At 35.8% G+C, this 23808-nt stretch overlaps 2 protein-coding genes across 5 annotated transcripts in view; both read left to right on the top strand.

Annotated features, from left to right (window-relative positions):
* The first annotated feature begins 2637 nt into the window (after positions 1-2637).
* Impa1 (inositol monophosphatase 1) overlaps positions 2638-23808 on the top strand; it is a 34349-nt gene continuing 13178 nt past the window's right edge. Inside the window, exons 1-8 of one of the 4 annotated variants that reach the window (XM_015485911.2) lie at positions 4860-10081; positions 10842-10914; positions 13619-13694; positions 14044-14177; positions 15852-15956; positions 17498-17543; positions 19219-19327; positions 19647-19755. In XM_015485911.2, the coding sequence (XP_015341397.1) occupies positions 13632-13694; positions 14044-14177; positions 15852-15956; positions 17498-17543; positions 19219-19327; positions 19647-19755 (566 nt within the window). In that variant the 5' untranslated portion in view covers positions 4860-10081; positions 10842-10914; positions 13619-13631. Of the gene's footprint in view, positions 2995-4859; positions 10082-10116; positions 10534-10841; positions 10915-13618; positions 13695-14043; positions 14178-15851; positions 15957-17497; positions 17544-19218; positions 19328-19646; positions 19756-23808 lie in introns of those variants that run through there. The other 3 variants (XM_015485916.2, XM_015485914.2, XM_015485918.2) reach the window with 3 other exon arrangements.
* On the top strand, positions 2673-4210 carry Slc10a5 (solute carrier family 10 member 5). Its single transcript, XM_015485910.2, has one exon. It carries the CDS (start codon positions 2673-2675, stop codon positions 3981-3983), a length of 1311 nt encoding a protein of 436 aa, XP_015341396.1. The 3' UTR covers positions 3984-4210.

Below are 23808 nucleotides of genomic sequence, written 5' to 3'. Positions count from 1 at the left end.
ATAAACCAGAGGTAGAAATAATCCTTAAATTAAAGGATTAATAATAGAAAGATACCAGAAAGTTGTAATGCAAACCAATACCTTAGTGTCTGTCATAATTACTTACACATAGTAGGTGGTCAGCCACATAAGTGAACTAAAACTAAATATGTCCCCCAAAAAAACAACTATTGAGAAGAGGGAAATAAGGCTAGCAGGGATAGATACAAATCTAGGCAAAATAAAAAATGCTCCTATTAATGAATGAACAGAGAAAAAAAGACATCAGTAAGCATACTGGTGATGAATTAGGTCAGGTCTCAGATGGTAGAACTATTGTGGAGGATGCATAGGTACCAGCATCCTCAGTACTAGGGACTGGTGGCTCCAGCACCATGTGAAGCCCTTTCCTGTTCTCTAAAGACAACCACTGTAGGAAAGAAGGAATCTAGTTTCTCTAGCTCCCTATTTCCAATTTACTTAAGTTCAACTTTCTCAGACTTTTTGGTGAGAATCTTATACACCTAATATAATTTTAGTATTTCACTGTTCACATCTCACCCTAGTTTATCTTCACTTGCTTACAGACGACTGAAAATCCACAAAGAAAAAAAGTGTTTTAAAATTAGGTAAATAGGTAAAATAATTCTGCAATACAAATAAGCTTCAGTTTAATCAGACAGCAAATACACGTAAATGGGAGATTATCAGATCTTTTCTAGCTTTATCAGATATTGTACTCCACAGTTTTCAAATAGGAAGACTTGGGAGAACCTGAAGAAGAAGGCAGAAGGTTGTATATAAAGGCATTGGAGTGGGAAAATTTACATACTACACATCATGGATCTGGGCAATAAAAATTGTGAACTAAGATATTTGATCAGGAAACTATAAAGATAGCTTTGTTTTATGTTTGTTTTATTTTTGTCATTAAACTAAGTTCCTTCGCAATTTAGTTGAAGTGTCTGGAACAGATTTGTTCCTTTCTCTATTCTCAACATTGAGAATTTTGTTTTTCTTAGTGTTCTACGTGGAAATAAAATTTATGACATCTAAAGTCTTGTGTTTGAAATATTAACCTATATAAATGATAGACTTTTAAAAAAATTTATCAAAATTTTAAAAAAAATGGCTTTGGTGTTCTTTGAGGACCATAAATGATCTAAAATTATACACATTGTCTTCATTTAACAAATTGCATCATAATTACATTAAGCATCTTCTGAAATGGCCACAAGCAACTACTAGATCTGCAGGCTCAATAGTAGACAGTTGTAGTGTTTGGGGGTTTGTTTTTGTTTTGTTTCTTGCCTGCTTAGAATCAGAACTTCATCACCTTGTTTGGGAAATTACACAATTGTGTGTGTCTGTGGGTTGAAGTGTAAAAAGACTGATACTTTTCCTTATCCCTGGCAACTGAGGGACAGACATGACCTAAGTTAGGTTAGTTAACGTCCATGGTCCCTAACTGTTGATAGGGATTAGTATTAAAAAAGAAGGAATAAGACATTTAGAATTAGTGTCAGTGTTTTTCCATTGCCCTATGTATAAGGTTTCAAGTACCCAATAGCAGCAGCCCCTTAGGATATACCCTTTAGCAATAATAGCAACCACCTATTTTCCCTATGTTCCCAAGTTATCTGGTAACTCTCTAGGAAATTATTTTCGTATTTAAGGACATCAAAATAGTTTCCATTTTTTGCTTGACCCATACAATCACTCTCAGGTGTCATAAAGCTATCAGTAGTATAAGGCCAGGCTATGGGCTCTGTAGTTCTCTAAGCCTAAATGAGCAGAAGCTGCACTTGGCTTGATCACCATGGTGTAAACCAGGTCTTAGTTCAGTGCTCCAGCACGGTATTCAGTAAATGCTTGTTTGGTTTTCACTTGATACAGACCTTCAAGCCTCTTCAATATACATTTTTTTTATCTTGACTGCTTTCAGTGTAATTTTTTATAGTATTTTTTTAGAGAGAGAATTTTTTTAATATTTATTTTTTAGCATTCGGCGGACACAACATCTTTGTTTGTATGTGGTGCTGAGGATCGAACCCGGGCTGCACGCATGCCAGGCGAGCGCGCTACCGCTTGAGCCACATCTCCAGCCCAATTTTTTTTTTTTTTTGGTAAGGGGATCAAACTCAGGGGCACTTAACCACTGAACCACGTGAAGCCCTTTCCTGTATTGTATTTACAGTAATTTAGCTCTACTGAGGCTGGCTTTGAACTCTCGATCCTCCTGCCTTAGCCTCCCAAGCCTCTGGGATTACAGGCATGCACAACTGTGTCTGGCGAATTTTTCTTAGCATAGAAAAGAACTAAAAACTGATGATACCAAGATTTTTAACTTCAGATAAATAGGACTTGTTTTTTTGTTTTGATCTCCTGCCCCCCTCCCTTCCCTATTAGCAGAAACAAGGAGGTCAGGAAGAAGGAGATTAGGTTTCTATTTGTGGTAAATTGAACCTGGTAAATGCCATAAATTGTATTAACTACAAGTTAAACAGGTTGTGTCACTCAAGAGAGAGCTTTTATATCAGTTTGAAAAGTACAGCAGTCCCTCCTACTGGACTTTGATCCAGCAAAACAACTCACCCAACTGAACCTTATACCATCTCTGAACACCAGTGGGAAGAATGTTCTTTCATTTTTAAAAAGCGATTTGCTGTATGTGATTTACTTACGGCTTCAAAATGATTAGAAAAAAATTTATGATCCTACTTTCGCTGTTTGTGACTCTGGGAGAAGCAAGGAAGTCATTTCTCAGTTTTCAGAACACAGAAAAGACTGAAATACTATTTTTCACAAAGACTGAAGAAGTGGTTATTGTAAGGTCAAGTTACAAAGGCAAACGGCCTAACTCCAACTACCTCTTGGTGCAATTAGAAGATCCTAAAATGTTGCATGTGGTGAATGTGACCAAGACCTCCTCAGATGCTACCAACTTTACCATAAACCTAAGAGCAGATGAAGAAGGAGAGACCAATTTGACCATTCAACTCTGGGATTCTGAAGGTAGGCAAGAAAGACTCATTGAAGAAATTAAGAATGTCAAAGTCAAAGTGCGCACACAAACAAAAAAGAATCTTTTCCAGGCATCAATGCATGTCGATAGAAAGATCCTAATGCTTATTTTACCACTGATACTGCTAAATAAATGTGCCTTTGGTTGCAAGATTGAATTACAGGTGCTTCAAACAGTATGGAAGAGACCTTTGCCCGTAATTCTTGGGGCAATTACACAGTTTTTTCTTATGCCCTTTTGCGGTTTTCTTTTGTCTCAGATTTTGGCCTTGCCTGAGGCACAAGCGTTTGGATTTATAATGACCTGCACGTGCCCTGGAGGGGGTGGGGGTTATTTCTTTGCTCTGCTTCTGGAAGGAGATGTCACTTTGGCCATTCTGATGACTTGCACGTCAACATTATTGGCCCTGATAATGATGCCTATCAACTCTTATATATATAGTAAGATATTAGGGTTATCAGGTATATTTCATATTCCTGTTTTCAAAATTGTGTCCACACTCCTGTTCATCCTTATACCAATATCAGTTGGAATAATCATCAAGCGTAGAATACCTGAAAAAGCAAACCTCTTAGAGAAAATAATTCGACCTCTGAGTTTTATTTTAATGTTTGTAGGGATTTATTTGACTTTCAGAATGGGACTGATGTTTCTAAAAACAGCTAACTTAGAGGTGCTTCTTTTGGGTCTCTCAGTCCCTACTTTGGGTTTGTTGTTCGGGTACTCCTTTAGTAAAATTTGTATGCTGCCTCTTCCTGTTTGTAAAACGGTTGCTATCGAAAGTGGGATATTAAACAGTTTCTTAGCCCTTGCCATCATTCAGCTCTCTCTATCACAGTCCAAGGCCAACTTAGCTTCACTAGCTCCCTTCACAGTAGCCATGTGTTCTGGATGTGAAATGTTACTGATCCTTCTGGTCTACAAGGCTAAAAAAAGATGTATCTCTACCAGAGAAGACAAAAAATCTTTTCTACTCTAAAAATTAAAGCATTACTCTATTCCCACTCTGGCTTAGGTACTGTGGGAGATTCAAAAATACACAAAATAATGCCTACTCTTAAGCCACTTACGATCTGGTTAAAATTTGACCTGGGGATGTGGGGAGTTTGTACGTATCACATGCTTAGTGTGGTACAAACAGCAAAATATGCAGGAATTTAGAGGAAAGAGACAATTTTTCCACTGTGTTAGTTTGGATAGAATACTTCACATTGAGAAAAAGCAAACTCCTTCACTAATAAATATGATCAAGACTAAATATTAAGGGAGGTATGTCCACATGGTACACATTTGGTAAATGCAAAGTTAACGGATACACATGTCTTAAATTAAATGTGACATCTCTGCTTGTTCATTTGTTTTTGTTTGTTTATTTGTTTTTTACCCCCAGTACAGGGGATTGAATCCAGGATCTTCTACCATTGAGTTACATCCCCAGCCTTTTTATTTTATTTTGAGATGGTATCCCTAAATTGCAAAAGCTGGCCTCCAACTTGCAATCGTCCTGACTCAGCCTCCCAAACAGCTGATATTACTGTGTGCGCCCCTGCACCCTGCAGCATATTTATTTGCACATCCTTCTGTCCTGTGTACCTCCCACAGTAGCATTATCATTTGCCTTGAAACACAGGATCATTTCTTCTCCCTCTTATTCTGTCTTCCCTCTTTTTATTTATCTTTGTAGTTTTTTTAAAAAAATAACCTATAAACCAGGTGTGGTGGCACATGCCTGTAATCCCAACATCTTGAGAGGCTGAGACCTGAGGATTGCAAATTCAAAGCCAGCCTCAGCAACTAGTGAGGCTGTAAGCAACTCAATGAGATGCTGTTGCTAAATAAAAATAATTTAAAAAAGGACTGGGGATATGTCTCAGTGGATTAAGAGCTCATGGGTTCAATCCCAGGTACCAAAAAATAATAATAACCTGTAAATAAATAATTACCTGTACCTTTTCATCAATCTCCTTTTCGCTCCCCATTCTATCCCTTTTGCCCTTTTCTTCTACCCTACATTGCTCCTTCCCTAAACTTCACCAAACTGACTTTTGGTTTCTGTCCACCCTCCAGTCATTCTCATATTAATCTTCCAAATATCTAACTTTTATCATGTAATTTTTCTTCAAGGGAAGCCTTTTTTCCTTTTAAATAAACTCTATATTCCTTAATGAGACATTTATTACACTTTACTCTCTGACTTATCTTTCCAGTTTTTCTTCTTTTCCACTTCTTGACACACAAATTTTTGCTCCAATTGAGCAGAAGGACTTAATATCATAAAAATATGCCTTTCAATGAGCCAGCTTGGCTTGTTTCACAGCTATTTCTGTTCCTATTTTATCCTTTTTATTTTTCTGTAAGTCCTTGAACGTAAGAGTTATGTTTATTCATTTTGACATTCCCTGAAATGCCCAGCACAACATTTCCTATGAGTTATTTAAATAAAGTGTTGAATCATAGACTATGATCCTCTATCTACATCCAGTCTATGTTCTTCTCCAAACAAAGTATGAGCACCAAGAATAGGAAATATGACTCTTAAGAATCCTATATTTCCTATTTCCTAGCCCTCTGTTTGTAGGAAATTTATTTGATTTCCTACAGTCCAGTTGTCTTACCTGAAAATATAGATAATGGTGTCACCTCCATCAGATTGGTCTGGGAATTAAAAGAGGAATTAAATTAAATGTAATGTTCTTAAAAGAGTACCTGCCACATAGCAAGCACACGGTTAGCTGCTATTATTATATCAAAGCCTCAAATTTTGATCCTGATTTGTTGATTTGAAATTATTCATCCAATTTTGCCCATACTATTAGGAATTTTTATTTACTTAGCTAACTGAAAAGACAACTGTATTATTTTATGTCACCCAATCTAGTGTAGGAATACCATGATTTATAACTGACCTGGTGGTGGGTAAATGACATATCCCAGTCTCTAAAACAATATTTGGCTATGTGGACTATTTTCCTCCTCTAAACAAAAATCTTCATTTGCATGTTTATATTATAAGTAAATGTGCATGAATTTAATTTCTATACATTTTAATGAGCATATTTTACTAACTGAGAAACAAGAAGCCTGTCTTTCTAGTTTTATTTTATCATTGACCTTGTGACACTTCTCCACACTTAAGTTCTCAAATCTGTAAAATAGAGATTCAGTTGAGGTTTAAGATCTCACGCAACTCAGTAAGTTAATGATTCTAGCAAAAAACTAGCATCTGATTTTAAGGAATAAGACCTAGCACGATGGGTAGGATGATGGGGTAGAGTAGAAGGTTCAGGATGATGAGAATAGGTACACAATGCTACTGCTTTCTGATTAAGGAACAATCAAAATATGAGCTTCCTGAGGGCAGGAACCACATACTACATTTTGAATTACCCACAGTGTTTACATGATTCATTAAACAAAATAGGTTTTCACTAAACATTTATTAAATCACTTATCAGTAATATCTGTAAAGGTCAGAGTCCCACACTCAAGAGCCAAACTATGTCTATGTCAGCAAGCCCAGCCTTTTCAATTTACTATTGGGTGACACTGGTTATGTTAATTTCTCTCTGTTTAAATTTATGTGGGAAATGGGGATTAAAAATTATAGTGCCATATACTGGTTTTGTTGTGAAGATTAAGTAAGTTAATATGAACAAGATCCTCAGAACAGTGCCTAATACTTAGTAAATTTTACTATTATTAATGTTACTCTATGCTTGTTTATATCAAATATTAGCTTAAAAAGCCATTGGAAGTACATGGATAAAATTTTAAGTGTATTTTATTTCTTTTATATATGTGTCATGGAAGATAGATTTTTGCATAATAAAACTTGGCTGAAATGTGAGATGGGGATGAAATCACCCATTATTTTATTCTTATTTTATTATTGTTACTTTTTAAGAATGAGAGTTTGTTGGACTGATTTCTTAAAGTTTTTTTTTCAGTCCTTTAGAGAGATGATGTTATGATAAACTATTCTAAGAATAACAATCATCTGATACATATTCTTATAACTGAGAAAGTTGTTAGTATTATAGGAGAATGTTAGAAGTTTTAACCAAAGTTTGCAACTCCAACTTCTAACATGAAATCTTCTTAAGTAGCATGGAGACTGCTCCTGAGCAGCTGTATAGTGTGTATGTAAGTTTGATTATTTTTTAACATCTTGTTGTTGTTGTTGTTGAGATGGGGTCTTGCTATGTTTCCCAGGTTGGTTGCAAACTCCTGGGCTCAAGTGATTCTCCCCTCTTAGCTTCCTGAGTAGCTGATACTACAGGAATGCATCACTGTACTTGGTTCTAAGTTTGATCATTTTAAAATCAAAAACTACTACTAAAGAAGTAACTGTTAGTTAACAAAGTCTTGGTGTGTTGAACCTGAGGTTTTTTTGTTTTTGTTTTTGTTGGTTTTTTCTTTTTGTTAAGTGAAAAAAGTTGCTATGTAAAGGAAATCAGTCCCAGAAACTAACTAGCAAGGTGCCCTCAATTTCTGGGGAAGGTATCCCAGCGGATGCCCCTCTTAATTATGCAAATGTAGGGCAAATGGTCACTTATTGTCCATGGTGAAGGTTGACCAGACTACTGCCTGGCTTGACAATGGCCATCCTTCTCCAGAATTTCTTTGTGTAGTCAGGTATATTGGACCTCACTTCTCTTCCATTTTGAGGTTTGACTAATTAAAACCTCTCTAGATGGAAGTCAGCTGGCAGGAAAAGAATGTCAAAGGCCTCCAAAGGGGAACTTGCCGTTAGAGATCAAGAATAGAAACATGATGATGTGGACACAGTACCAGGACGCAGATTTTGCCCTGTCACAGTGCATAGCTGAGGCTGGACCCTGTCTCCTCCTTGTCCCTCACCAACCACTCTGGCACAGCACATGTTCTTTGGTATTGGAAGCACTGACTGCAGATGTGACTGCAGCTTGAAAAACTGCCCTTTTGAGAACTTAAGAGTGAAGACTCATTGTTAAATCAAAATTCTTGAGACCAAAAGATCTCTGAAAAAAATAATTTATTGGGCCATTACATAGCTACTAGTCAGAAAGAAAAGATCAGTCTTAAGATAAGTGCCTTGAGCTACTACCAACAAGACTAGATAGCAGCCGGGAAAATGTCTACCACATCTAAATAGTGGGAGTGTTGTATAATGAAAAATGGGGGCAAAGAAAGTATAAATTACTTACAATGAACCTACATTGATCATAGATAAGAGGATGGAACAAAGCAAAGCAGGCAAAGTTTTGGCATAGGAGGATAGTGTTTAAGGAGTTAGTTTTGCTCCCTGATTGGTTGGCACTATAAGCAGGATGTGATGGCACCTGGAAGTTAGACCTCAAGAGTTAACAGTCTTTGTTTAGAAGTGTGGAGCAATTTTTGTTTTCTTGTTTTTCTTTTTTTTTTTTTTTTTTAACATCTCAGAATTTTCCTCCTGTCATGTACTGAGGTCTTTGCTACCACTTGAACTACATTCACAGTACCCAATAAAGATCTTTTGGCTGTGTGGGACCAGTTTGTAACAGGGCCACAAAGGAATCTGAACGCTAGACTCCCTAGCCCTGACACATTCATTACTTCACTTTCAGAAGGCATTTGGAAGCAGAATGGCCTTTCTAGAAAGAAAAAACTGAGTTACCTGAGAACAACTCAATTGTGAAATAGCAGCTGAGGCCTCTAGAAAAAAATGGACTTTTGCTCATCTGGCGTAGGAAGCATGAAATGGTTTTAATTTGAAGGAGAAAGATATTGATCCTTCATCTTACTTTGAATTGCTTATACCGATTTTAGCAGCTTTGCCAAATTGGTGGGACCATGTTTGTTTAAAAAAGGTTTAAAGATGACTCTGACGATATTTCTGCACATGCCTGGAAAATTTTATGTAGTTACAAATCAATACTTGTCATATATATTAGGCAAGATTTTAATTTTAACTTGACAATGGAGAACCAAATTTTTTTCCCCTAGTTTCTGAAGGTGTTTTTAAAATCAAGAAGCCCAAAGTATCATTTCATATACAAATAGAGGTATTCAAATCAGGTTCCTAAGGTATCTTCTTCAGAAGAACAAAGACAAGTCTCTGGCTCTTCACAAGCTTTGAGAATTGAATCCACCATTCACATCATTCTTTGAGAACTGTTTCACACTAGTGATAACATTCTTTTGATTAAACTAAGAGAAATAATCACTTTACAAGCAAGGAGCCAGACAATTCACTTCTCTGGTCCTGATGTGGTTAGGATGATTTCTATCTTTGCATCACTTTTTGCATCATAGTGATATACATATAAAATGGTGCTAAATTTGTTATTTCAAGAAGAGGAAGCATTTCAAAGACCGTAGATTAGCCCTGGACCTCATTGTGCTGAATATATTCCTGCAAGGTGGACTTTGGAGTCAGTGTGTTCCTGTCTCTGCTGTGTGACCAGAGGACAAATCACTTAACAACGCTAACCCTCATTTGTATGATGAAGCAAATTATGAAACTGCTTATGAAACTGTTTTAAAATTTATTAAACAACACATACAAAACCACAATTGCCCGAAGCATGGTAAGTCCTCAACAAATGGTATCTAAATGAATTATTGAGAACAGGAGCGCAGTTGGTTGTGGTAATCAGTTATTTAAAACAAACCAAAAGAAATCTATAGGCTTACCAAGCACAGGTGCAGCAAATAAGAGCGGCACAATCGGAGTCACAGCTCCTATTTATGTTTGGCCAAAGTAGTAGGAAATAAATGAGAGGAGCAATAAAGGGAAGTGGGAAAATGTGAACGAATAGAAGACGAAAAGAATGAGTAAGAAGCAAAGAAAAAAAGGGGTTTTCAGGGGGAAAAAAAGGGCAAGCAGGATAGAGTTAGAAGAGGCCAGATCCGTCGCTCCCAGGCTGGCCTCCCGGGGGCGTAGCTAGAGGAAGAGCTGCAGCGACAGGGCGGGGCATCAAGGAGACCACGCCCCACGGGCAGGCCTTATGAAGGCGGGACTTCCTGTCGTGGGCAGCCACTCCACATCCGGAAGACTTGAGCCGCGTCCAAGGTAGCTGGCTGCTGAGAGAGGAGATCGCCCTACCACCTTCCGAGGTGAGACCGCTTTTGTTCCGGGTTGGGTGGGCGCTGAGGGCTGGGAGGACTCGGAGCAGCCTCTCTCTCACGGCCTCCGGCGCGGGCTCGGCGCCCCGAGCGAAGGCCGCAGCTGAGGCCACCTCTTTGCTGCACCGTTATCCCGGGCTGCCTCTGAGTGAAAGCAGAAACAGCCACACCATTAGTGAAGTGGCTTCGCCTGCGCAATCTTACTTAATCCTCGAGGCACTTTATGTAGGGTAATTGCTCAGTTCGCATTTTCACGGACTTCAAAGGAGCTCCCAGACCTGGCACATTGCCAGGGTCGTATCGTCAGAGTGTAAGCGAGGGGGGCTTGGCCACAGCTCCTGTGCTGTCCAGGGTCGCGCTGCTGGGGACAGGTGGCAGTAAATTGGTGTGACTTCCACACCGGCAAGACTGATCAGAAACAGAGACGGTTGGAAACGTTTCAGGTATATATGGCTTTGGGAAAGTGAAGGGTCATAAAATCCAGCCCTTGTGAAAGCAGTATTCTTGAGACCGAGAGATCTCTGAAACAAAAGGATTTATTGAGCCATTTATAGTTGCTCACCGGAAAAAGGACCAGGACCTGGGAAAAGTTTCTTAAAATTACCAGCAACGAGGCTAGGTTGGAAAAAACTTCCCTGGGACCTAGAACTAAGAGAATTTTTAGATTGTTGGTTTCACACACATCCCCAAACCGTTTACTAATTAACTGTGATTATCTCTTCTCCTTTCTGGCTCTTATAATAAATTTTAGGTCATCTCAGAATTTCCCTTAGCATCAAGAAATGTACTCAAACTGGTTGAGAAGATACAGCATGCATACAAATGTAAGGAAGACACTGTTGAGTGCCCTAAAAATGATATACAAAGTTTTGTGGGTTCTTCCAGGCCAAGGCTCCAGGATTCTCAGTAAGATTCAGAACCTCAGTTGCTGCTTACTCAAATGACTTACATATTTATATCTTCAGGGCATACTTTTCTGAGCTCAGGGTTTAACTAGCTAATTGTCATTGTCACTGGATTTCACAGAAGTGCTTCTGCCACACTAATTAAACTCTTAATCTTCTGGTCTCCTAACTCCTGAACTTGACTCTTCTGTTGCTTCCTTTTTCAGTAGGTGTCATCATTATCTATTCAGTTGCCAGAGTGAAAAGTGGACATTCTTCAGCTCTTCTGTCCTCACACTCCATGTCTGATCTGTTACCAAGTCTCCCTAGTTTTATTCCACAAAGCAGATCTCTTGACTCTCCAGTTTCTCTGCCTGTAAAACTTCTTTCCCTAGGTTTAAGCCAATCATTGGGTCTCCTCTGGACTCTTGCATCCTGAAACTAAAAGTCCTAACATGTTTGTACACATTCATTCTTTGCTTTTCCCTTTACCATCCAATTCATTCTGTTTAGTAGCCAGATTGAAATGATTCTTCATGGCTGTCATATTAAGAAAGGAGTGATTCTATTGCCTCCCCTAGCCTTATCTCTTCCTATTTCCTTGGATCTCTGAGCTATCATGTTTGGGTGCATGTTTCATGCATCAAGAGACCTGAGTTGAGTTAGTTGATGCCTATTCACTTGTCTTTTATATCTTAGTTTAATCATATCCTCAGGGAAGCCTTATTGGATACCTAAGTTCAGTCAAAGCCCCCCTATTATATGCTTCTCATTGTATTTCTTCTGCTTAGCTTGTATAATATTTATGATTTTTCATGTAGTCTGTGATTTTTTAAATTGACATTGACTCCCCATTAGAAAGTAAATGAATGGGACCTGGTTTTACTCACCATAGTGTGTATACAGCATATAATAGGTATTCATCAATTGTTTATGGAATGATTAAACAACTTCTGGGTGGAGAATTCCTAAAAGAAAAGGTAGCTTTTGAAGTGAGCCTTGAGGAATTGAATAAGAATTAGATTTTACCAGAGTCCAAGGCCAGAGACTTATTTCTGGGGATTCAACCAATCAGATGTAACCAGTGTTTAATCCTGTCTTCTAGGGGCTAACTTTGAGGTTTTATAGAAAGGGGAATGAGGGCAGGGGTTGGGGGTTTGCATAGCTGGAGCCTTTTCACAGCTGCCAAAGGAATTGTGGTCTAGTCCACCACCACATCAGGTTTGATCAGGGAGGGCTTTGTGGCTTCATCTTTTCACAAGGTGTTTATTGATCTGAACTTCTTCCTGGAATCCTAGGTGACTCATCTTAAAAGATGGATACAAAATGGAGGTAGAGATTCCAACTCTTTAATCCTGTTTTTAGCAACCCATCCAGCCTTTGCAGACAAAAGTGAAGAATCTGAGCTCTTGATACAATATTAGTGCAATCAGAAGGTGAAGTGGGAGACTTGAGCAAAGTAATGGGAGGAAGCAGACACACACACAGCCCAAGGATTCTACTTCTGATGAGAGAAGAGAGTGGGAGGGGGAGTGGAATAAAGTTTGGATACTATTCTTGAAGACTTCTAAGCAGTTACTTATATAACTCAAAAAGTGACCTCCTTTTAAAAATTCTTTAAATGTTTATCTCAGGAAGAAAAAACAACCAGCAGAAGCCCTATATGTCCCTTGCCCTCCCCTGTTCTTGTTACACTTCTCCTGTAATGTAAGCAATATAATATGGATTTCTGAGTAGTATTCAAGATGAAACTATGTCTGTTCTCAATTTTAAAAGAGGAAAAATTTAAGATTGCTCACAAAGAGTGCCAGATGTTCTGAGTATGTCAGCTTAAAATGCTTCTCTGTGCTAGGCAGACCACTTGACCACTTTGGAGTGTGGTCAAGCAGTAGTGAATCTTCAGAAGTCAGTGGAAAGTTGGACAGGTCACAATACAAAACTATGTGATTTTTTTTTCCTCTCTGTAAAACTCAGGGAAATAAATTTAATTTTTTTAAATTATATTTTTAGTCCTGGAATCTTCTCTCAGAATCCAAATAGAGAAGTTGACTTTAAAATCAGAATTAAAATCAATTTCTGTCTTTATCATCTTTCTATATAGTCTTAAGAATTATTTCTCACCTCTGAACCTTAAATTTTTTATCTTTACTTATTTTAAAAAATTGTTGTTTTAAGCACCTATCTGGCTTTTGTTAGTACGTGTGCCTTTTGTTCCTTATTTTCAAAGCTTCTTTTATTTAAGTATTTTTTTTTTTTTTCTTATTTTTTGTTCTCCATCCAACCATATACCTCTCTTTTAAACTATTTCTTGTTTGTCCTTTTTCATTCTCCAAACCAGTAGGTGTCTTAAGGTTTTTGTTTGTTTTGTTTTTTTAATCTAATATGGTATGGACACCTAGGGAGATGATATCATAGTCTGTTTTTTGTGATAAAAATGTTTCTATAATAGATGTGAAGTGTTAGATAAAAAATGATATTTACTGGACCTACAAGTAAATTTTTGGGAAAAAATGAACTTTAAAATAGGAGAGGGGGTGAATCTTGGAATGAAAATCTTCTGCTAATTGAGATGCTTTTGTAAACTAACTGTTATATGATTAAAACTATCAGAGATTAGTAACTACTATGTCCTTCTCTGTGTTAGATATAATCAGAAGATGGCTGATCCATGGCAGGAATGCATGGATTATGCAGTAACCCTAGCAAGACAAGCTGGAGAGGTACAAATTAAAATTTTGTCCACCATAATGTGATATAGTAGAGCATGATTGCCTTGTTAGATAAAACATGTATTTTGATTATTTTACATTTGCTTTCATTTTAATGAACTCTTTAAATAGAGAGACTATTTCAATTTATATCATTAAACATTCTGTGATGACAGTTATGAATCTAAAATAGGAGGTAAGGTTATATAAGTTTGTGCTGAGAAGGTCATAGCCATTAAAGAGTTATTTTATAACAATTTTTGTAAGTGAATGTTTTAAATCCTATGACAGTATTTTATCTTTTTGTTTGATTTAAAATTAATTATGACTTTTCTGTTTGCTTACCAAAAAATCTTTTTAGGTGATCTGTGAAGCTCTAAAATGTGAAATGAATGTTATGATTAAAAGTTCTCCGGCTGATTTGGTAACTGCTACAGACCAAAAAGTTGAAAAAATGCTTATCTCTTCCATAAAGGAAAAGTATCCATCTCACAGGTATTTCTTATATCAATTTCCAGTGATAATAAGAAGCCTAGGTTGGAGTTAATATATTAGACAAAAATTTTAATTCTAGACACAGAACCTGACTTTAGTTAGTTTAATCTGAAAAGGAATTTATTTTGAGGGTTTTGGGCAGCTCAGGCCAGGACTGCGGAGAGGGAAGAAGGCATACTTACAGATAACACAGCAACCATTGTTTAGGGTATCTCTGGTGGCCTTACCCTTGACTGATGGTTTTGAATACTTTCTACCCAGTCTTATGTCTTTACCTCATTGGTTTAAGATTACAAATTCTGGGCAGCGGCATGTGATTATTAAGCTTAGGTTGTTTGTGCTTGAAGTGCCAGAGATCAGGGAAAAGGGAAGAAAATTTGGATTCTTTCATAATAAGAGGAACATTTGAATGTTAGGAGGCAAAAATCTGCTATAGGCATGATTTTAAAGCTCAGTTATATTTTCTATATTGTAAACTTCTTTATATGTTACAGTAGTGGTAGCTTGTGGGAGCTTAAAAGAAAATCCTAAAATCAGGGATCTCAGGTACAGAAATATAGTAGAGACATTTTCATCATTTTTAAGTTATAGCACTGTACTTACTTTAAAGTCCACTGTGCTTCTGTACTTTTTCGTAGTCATGCCATTGGCCTTTCCTGGTCTCTTAAACATTAAAGCTGTGGCTAAAGATAATGTCTCCAGTAAAAAGGTTTACAGTTAACAGAAAAAGATTAAAAACAAAGATTAAAAAAGAAAACATGACAAGTGATTGCTAGGATACTGAAGGATCCATTCATTTCTGTGGTTGTTGGCAGACTTCAGCGCCTTGTGGTTTGTTGTCTAGCAGCTTCCCTCAGGTCCTCACTATGTGGGCCTCTTCTCTAAGCAGCTCATAACACAACAGGTTTGTCCTCAAAGATGGAAATCACAGGGCCATTTGTGAGAAGTCTTCAAAGTTGTTCACTGTCACTTTTACTTTATTCTGTTAGCTAGAAACAAGTCACTGTGTCCAGCTCACACTCAAAAAAATGAGTAGAGAATTTATAGACTTAATTGTAAAATTATATTTCCTAATGATTTCTCATCTGCAATAAATGTCCTTTTTATTGTAAAATTATATTTCCTAATGATTTCTCATCTGCAGTAAATGTGCTTGTGTGTGTGTACAGGTGTGTGCCATTACATACCCTGCCATTTTATTTTAGAATTTTGAATCTGTAACTTCTTTTCTTTTTTAAAATTTGTTCTTTATAGATATACATGACAGTAGAGTATTGTTGGACATATTATACACACATGGTGTATATCTTCTCGTGGTTGTAAATGATGTGGAGTTACAGTGGTTGTGTATTCATATATGAACCATAGGAAAGTTATGTCTGATTCATTCTACTGTCTTTCCTATTCCTATCCCCCCTTTCTTCCCTTCATTCCCTTTTGTCTAATCCAGTGAACTTCTATTGAATCTGTAACTTCATATGCCTTTGCTCTGGGAGAAATAAAGCTTTGTCACTTTTATCAGGTTTCACAGAAAGAACAAAGAAGCAACAGTGGAAAAATAATGTACAGATTTTGGTTATGTTTTATAGTCCATTCTTGTGCTAAAGAAATATTCTTGTTTGATAACTGTTGGAAACAATGTAGAGATTAGAAGTTTGTCTTTCTTGCTTTTAGTTTCATTGGTGAGGAATCTGTGGCAGCTGGGGAAAAAAGTATCTTGACTGATAACCCCACATGGATCATTGACCCTATTGATGGAACAACTAACTTTGTACATAGGTATGTTTTTAATTTTTTAATATAATTACTGTTTGTATATTAACTGGGTGGAACTTCAGAATATTCCAAGAAACATACATACTTTAGGGAGTTGTGTAATTTGTTTATGCTTCTTTATTCTAAAGAAATGTATATGTTAATAGTAGAGCAAAACGTATTATGTGGACTTTTAGTCATATATAGAGGAGGTGAAGAAGCAGTAAAAATGTTGTAGACTTGTAGAAAGTACAATGTAGAAAACTAATGAAAGGTCATTAATGGAGTGTTGTCCGTATAGAATGAATTCAGTTCAAGAGGGAAAACAGTGTTAAAAGTGCACAAATTTTAGAATCAACAGACTTGGACTTGAATTCTGGTGCATCTTAAATTCTTTTTATGACCATAGGCAAGTTAGTTAATCCTTGTAGGCCTCAATTTTTAAAAGATTTCTTTTAAATCTTTCTTAATCTTTGTAAGCCTCAGTTTTTTAAGATTTCCTTTTTTTATATTAATGGCACCTCTTTGTTGTTGGGATTCACTGAGTAGTTCATTTATATAAGAATTTAGTAAATATGTTGCAGCTTAGTGTATTATCTTTAGAAGAAAGCCTGATGAAATTGGAGAGTTAAAGTTAGTACCTAGTTTGATGGGATTGCACATAAATGTTGTATTTGAACTTGTCTTGTAGCTGCTGTATGTGTCTGTACCACATACAGAATCTTGTTAAATATAAAGTTAAGGCCTAGAATCTAAATGTGATAGAGTGTTGTATCTTTAAAATGTGGAAAGCAGCTCATAATATATTGTAACATAAGAAGATAATACAGTGCATACAGTGGGATTCAAGTATTTAATACTTGAGAGTTTTTATTTTCAGTAGTTACATTGAACCTATTTTGTTATTAATTCTGATTCTCTTATGAATAAGATATTAGAACCCCTCTGTTCAAACTGTTGGCAGCCGTAAGTAATCACTGTGGCCAGCAGTTTATTTTTTAAATGTGAAGCTCTGAGCTTGGCATTGGATTACAGATAAGCAACAACTATTTATTCTGTAGAGTTGGTTTTATCATAGGTTCAGGCTGTGAGGGAAGTGAACAAAAAAAGGGCTGAGCATACAGCCCCTTCTTTTAACTAGGATCAATTTAAACTTTTTTCCAATTTATTTTTATTTTATGAAAATAATATTTTACATACTTATTATATTCATGGTATTTGACCTTCATCAAATGGAAAATGGCATGCGGTGCAAAGTGTACTTCACACTTTATTCCCTGGTTTCTCAACATCTGTTTCTGGAAATGACAGTTATCATCAGTTTCTTGTGAATCCTTACAGATATGTTTCATGCCTGTAGAGGCTTTCTGTATGTATGAATATAAATATATGTGTATATATACTGCTTCTTCCCTTCCTCCTATTTACATACTCTATAAACTTAATTGGGGAAAGAGGGATGAGCCTTTGTATGAAAAACTTTGTAAGCACTTATGAAAAAGGTGGATTTTATTAAAATTAAATTCTGTCTTGGTAAATTTGTGGGTTTTGTCTCTTTTTTTAAGATTTCCTTTTGTAGCTGTTTCGATTGGCTTTGTTGTAAATAAAAAGGTATGTTGTTTTAAATGTACCATTCATAAAATGCCTTGCTATCATATTCTGAGGAAGAGTAAATGTATCTCTTTAATAGTTCAGATTTGTCTCTAGATTCAGTTTATGTAATTGTTTAACTTTGAATGTAAACTATAGAACTATTAAAATTTTCATAATCCATTTCCAGTGTAGAAAATTTAATGTTTTCTGAGAAGCAGTAATTGTAAGGAGAAAATGGACACAAGTAAATGAAATTCAATTTAGTATCTAATCACCATTATATATGTGATAGAATCAGATAATTATAGCAGTTGATGTGATCTTAAATGCTGCCTGGAAAAGGTGAGGTTTGGGAGCTAGGAATACTTTAGTAGGTACTAGTGAATAGAGATATTCAAAGTCTAGAAAGGAGCAAGAGCCAAAGCATTGTTGGAAAATGTGGACCTAAACATCATTGAATACCTACATCCAGAACTCAATTGAGTAAAATCCATAGCTATAGCCTTTCTTTGCTGATTGACTTCTTGACTATCCAAACAGTAAAGGATGTGTACTGACATCTGACTTCAAGGAGCTTGTATATTATATCAGCATGTATAAAACAATTAAGAAATTTCTGAAAATAAAAACACAAATTAGTTGAAATCTTAGCTGCAGTATTGTATTAAAAAGTGAGAACATCCCAAAGGAACTATTTGAGCATTGAGCATATAATTAGCTTTGCGGCTGTATGCTGACCCTGCTATTGAACTCATACTTCAGGGCAGTGGGACACACAAGAAGATATGAACAATTCTGCATATTGTGGGTTGGGGAAATATTTCTACCAGAAGGGGTCTTAGAAGTTAGTTATGTGAGTTGCTACTTAGAAAATTAAAAATTTGCCAAATAAAAAAGAAAAGGAAAGCATTTCAATCAGAAACAATAGTTTGGAGAGGTTGAAGAAGCGATTTTTAAGTGATTTTTGACCCCTGAGGTTTCTGTAAGACAAGATGCGGAAGCATATGCTCTCAGTCTGTAGTGACGGGTTGATGGGAACCAAAGTTTTTAGTGGTAGCTGAATTTGTCAATTGAAATGGACCAGTCTGTAAGAATATGGAGAGCTAAAAGGGCAAAGGAAGTAATGGAAGATGGGGAAATACCCTAGGTATGGAAACACCCCAGTTACACAGCTTTTAGGGAGAAGATTATAAAATCATGACACTGGGATGGATTTGTGAGTGAGGTACAAACAAGAGAGCCAGGAGCACACAGGTGTCATACTAAGTATCGAAGTATTAATGATAGCTAGCAGCCTCCAATTCTGTAGATAAGGCATTTGGTCAGTAAGAATAAGATTAGAGATCAGTTGATTGAGCAGTTTTTCAGAGAATGGACAAGAAAGTAGAAACACAGGAGAGCATTTTCACCCTAGCAAATTGGAAAGAGCTGTCTGCATTTAAAACTAAGGGAGAGAGGGAAAGTAGGGGCTCTGTCTAGACTTGGGTAGAAGGAGAGTTGAGCATTTCAGGCTTGATAACCTCTTTTTCTATCTAGACTGGAAATGAGCATTTTAAGTATTCCATAGTTTTGTCATTTGAATACATTGTTACACTATACTACAATTTTTCAGTTCCTTTTTTTAGAAAAAAAATACTGATTTAATAAAGAAAAATACTCAGGTTGATAAAGAAAACTTTTTTTTCCTCCACAGATGGAATTTGGAGTTGTGTACAGTTGTGTAGAAGATAAGATGTACACTGGCAGGAAAGGAAAAGGTGCCTTTTGTAATGGCCAAAAACTGCAGGTTTCAAAACAAGAAGGTAGATTTGTCTTCTAATTTTTGGTGGAGTTGATTTTGTGTACTTACATTTTTTAAATGTTTATTTCAGACCCATACGTAAACCGGTTATATTCTATACATTTTAGGTAATAGTCTAAAAAATTAGATTCTTTGCTTATTAAAATCATCACTTGAAGATAAGTATATCAGTATTTTAACATTTGAGGCTTAGAAAGACATTTGATAAAACTAGGAAGAGGTATTAAAATGTCCTATTATAGTTTGGATTGCAAATGTCACATTTTTGTTAGAATTCTAATATTAAAATCTAGTGATTATCTGAAACATTTCCTTTTCAGATATTACCAAATCACTTTTGGTGACTGAGTTGGGCTCTTCCAGAACACCAGAGACTGTACAAATTATTCTTTCTAACATGGAAAAGCTTTTTTCCATTCCCATTCATGGGTAAGCTCTTTTCATTTTCTAGACAATGTAGTATTTTTTTAAAATAGTGTTTTTCTTTAGAAATTAATAATTTTTATTAAAACACAGAATCAGTACCATAATTCTAATTTTGTAATGCAATTAAAAAAAATTGTAGTTCTAGATGAACAGCATGTCTTTATTTTATTTATTTTCCTGTGGTGCTGAGTATCAAGCCCAGTGTCTCACACATGCGAAGCAAGTGCTCTGCCACTGAGCTACCGCCTCAGCCCTTTGTAATACAATTTTGAAAACTTTTTGTAATATAATTTTGAAATTCTTTTGAATAATTTAAACTTAACAAAAAATAGTAGAAGTAAGATGGTACAAGGAAAAATAGTATACTTTTTACCCAGATTCACCTGTTAACACTTTATCCCACTTGCCTTACATTTTATCCTGAGAGAGAGAGAGAGAGAGAGAGAGAGAGAGAGTGAGTGTGTGTGTGTGTGTGTGTGTGTGTGTTTCCTTGAACCATTTCAGAGTAAGTTACATATATTGTGGCTTTTTACTCCTAAATTTTTCAGTTTATTTCCTAGGAATAGATATAGTTACTTTCTTTCATGTGTATAAGAGACAGGATAATACAGTGCATACAGTGGGATTCAAGTATTTAATACTTGAGAGTTTTTATTTTCAGTAGTTACATTGAACCTATTTTGTTATTAATTCTGATTCTCTTATGAATAAGATATTAGAACCCCTCTGTTCAAACTGTTGGCAGCCGTAAGTAATCACTGTGGCCAGCAGTTTATTTTTTAAATGTGAAGCTCTGAGCTTGGCATTGGATTACAGATAAGCAACAACTATTTATTCTGTAGAGTTGGTTTTATCATAGGTTCAGGCTGTGAGGGAAGTGAACAAAAAAAGGGCTGAGCATACAGCCCCTTCTTTTAACTAGGATCAATTTAAACTTTTTTCCAATTTATTTTTATTTTATGAAAATAATATTTTACATACTTATTATATTCATGGTATTTGACCTTCATCAAATGGAAAATGGCATGCGGTGCAAAGTGTACTTCACACTTTATTCCCTGGTTTCTCAACATCTGTTTCTGGAAATGACAGTTATCATCAGTTTCTTGTGAATCCTTACAGATATGTTTCATGCCTGTAGAGGCTTTCTGTATGTATGAATATAAATATATGTGTATATATACTGCTTCTTCCCTTCCTCCTATTTACATACTCTATAAACTTAATTGGGGAAAGAGGGATGAGCCTTTGTATGAAAAACTTTGTAAGCACTTATGAAAAAGGTGGATTTTATTAAAATTAAATTCTGTCTTGGTAAATTTGTGGGTTTTGTCTCTTTTTTTAAGATTTCCTTTTGTAGCTGTTTCGATTGGCTTTGTTGTAAATAAAAAGGTATGTTGTTTTAAATGTACCATTCATAAAATGCCTTGCTATCATATTCTGAGGAAGAGTAAATGTATCTCTTTAATAGTTCAGATTTGTCTCTAGATTCAGTTTATGTAATTGTTTAACTTTGAATGTAAACTATAGAACTATTAAAATTTTCATAATCCATTTCCAGTGTAGAAAATTTAATGTTTTCTGAGAAGCAGTAATTGTAAGGAGAAAATGGACACAAGTAAATGAAATTCAATTTAGTATCTAATCACCATTATATATGTGATAGAATCAGATAATTATAGCAGTTGATGTGATCTTAAATGCTGCCTGGAAAAGGTGAGGTTTGGGAGCTAGGAATACTTTAGTAGGTACTAGTGAATAGAGATATTCAAAGTCTAGAAAGGAGCAAGAGCCAAAGCATTGTTGGAAAATGTGGACCTAAACATCATTGAATACCTACATCCAGAACTCAATTGAGTAAAATCCATAGCTATAGCCTTTCTTTGCTGATTGACTTCTTGACTATCCAAACAGTAAAGGATGTGTACTGACATCTGACTTCAAGGAGCTTGTATATTATATCAGCATGTATAAAACAATTAAGAAATTTCTGAAAATAAAAACACAAATTAGTTGAAATCTTAGCTGCAGTATTGTATTAAAAAGTGAGAACATCCCAAAGGAACTATTTGAGCATTGAGCATATAATTAGCTTTGCGGCTGTATGCTGACCCTGCTATTGAACTCATACTTCAGGGCAGTGGGACACACAAGAAGATATGAACAATTCTGCATATTGTGGGTTGGGGAAATATTTCTACCAGAAGGGGTCTTAGAAGTTAGTTATGTGAGTTGCTACTTAGAAAATTAAAAATTTGCCAAATAAAAAAGAAAAGGAAAGCATTTCAATCAGAAACAATAGTTTGGAGAGGTTGAAGAAGCGATTTTTAAGTGATTTTTGACCCCTGAGGTTTCTGTAAGACAAGATGCGGAAGCATATGCTCTCAGTCTGTAGTGACGGGTTGATGGGAACCAAAGTTTTTAGTGGTAGCTGAATTTGTCAATTGAAATGGACCAGTCTGTAAGAATATGGAGAGCTAAAAGGGCAAAGGAAGTAATGGAAGATGGGGAAATACCCTAGGTATGGAAACACCCCAGTTACACAGCTTTTAGGGAGAAGATTATAAAATCATGACACTGGGATGGATTTGTGAGTGAGGTACAAACAAGAGAGCCAGGAGCACACAGGTGTCATACTAAGTATCGAAGTATTAATGATAGCTAGCAGCCTCCAATTCTGTAGATAAGGCATTTGGTCAGTAAGAATAAGATTAGAGATCAGTTGATTGAGCAGTTTTTCAGAGAATGGACAAGAAAGTAGAAACACAGGAGAGCATTTTCACCCTAGCAAATTGGAAAGAGCTGTCTGCATTTAAAACTAAGGGAGAGAGGGAAAGTAGGGGCTCTGTCTAGACTTGGGTAGAAGGAGAGTTGAGCATTTCAGGCTTGATAACCTCTTTTTCTATCTAGACTGGAAATGAGCATTTTAAGTATTCCATAGTTTTGTCATTTGAATACATTGTTACACTATACTACAATTTTTCAGTTCCTTTTTTTAGAAAAAAAATACTGATTTAATAAAGAAAAATACTCAGGTTGATAAAGAAAACTTTTTTTTCCTCCACAGATGGAATTTGGAGTTGTGTACAGTTGTGTAGAAGATAAGATGTACACTGGCAGGAAAGGAAAAGGTGCCTTTTGTAATGGCCAAAAACTGCAGGTTTCAAAACAAGAAGGTAGATTTGTCTTCTAATTTTTGGTGGAGTTGATTTTGTGTACTTACATTTTTTAAATGTTTATTTCAGACCCATACGTAAACCGGTTATATTCTATACATTTTAGGTAATAGTCTAAAAAATTAGATTCTTTGCTTATTAAAATCATCACTTGAAGATAAGTATATCAGTATTTTAACATTTGAGGCTTAGAAAGACATTTGATAAAACTAGGAAGAGGTATTAAAATGTCCTATTATAGTTTGGATTGCAAATGTCACATTTTTGTTAGAATTCTAATATTAAAATCTAGTGATTATCTGAAACATTTCCTTTTCAGATATTACCAAATCACTTTTGGTGACTGAGTTGGGCTCTTCCAGAACACCAGAGACTGTACAAATTATTCTTTCTAACATGGAAAAGCTTTTTTCCATTCCCATTCATGGGTAAGCTCTTTTCATTTTCTAGACAATGTAGTATTTTTTTAAAATAGTGTTTTTCTTTAGAAATTAATAATTTTTATTAAAACACAGAATCAGTACCATAATTCTAATTTTGTAATGCAATTAAAAAAAATTGTAGTTCTAGATGAACAGCATGTCTTTATTTTATTTATTTTCCTGTGGTGCTGAGTATCAAGCCCAGTGTCTCACACATGCGAAGCAAGTGCTCTGCCACTGAGCTACCGCCTCAGCCCTTTGTAATACAATTTTGAAAACTTTTTGTAATATAATTTTGAAATTCTTTTGAATAATTTAAACTTAACAAAAAATAGTAGAAGTAAGATGGTACAAGGAAAAATAGTATACTTTTTACCCAGATTCACCTGTTAACACTTTATCCCACTTGCCTTACATTTTATCCTGAGAGAGAGAGAGAGAGAGAGAGAGAGAGAGAG

Source organism: Marmota marmota, unplaced genomic scaffold, assembly GCF_001458135.2.
Source record: "Marmota marmota marmota unplaced genomic scaffold, marMar, whole genome shotgun sequence".
In the NCBI taxonomy this organism is placed as follows: Eukaryota; Metazoa; Chordata; class Mammalia; order Rodentia; family Sciuridae; genus Marmota; species Marmota marmota.
This window is presented reverse-complemented; position numbering and strand designations above follow the sequence as displayed.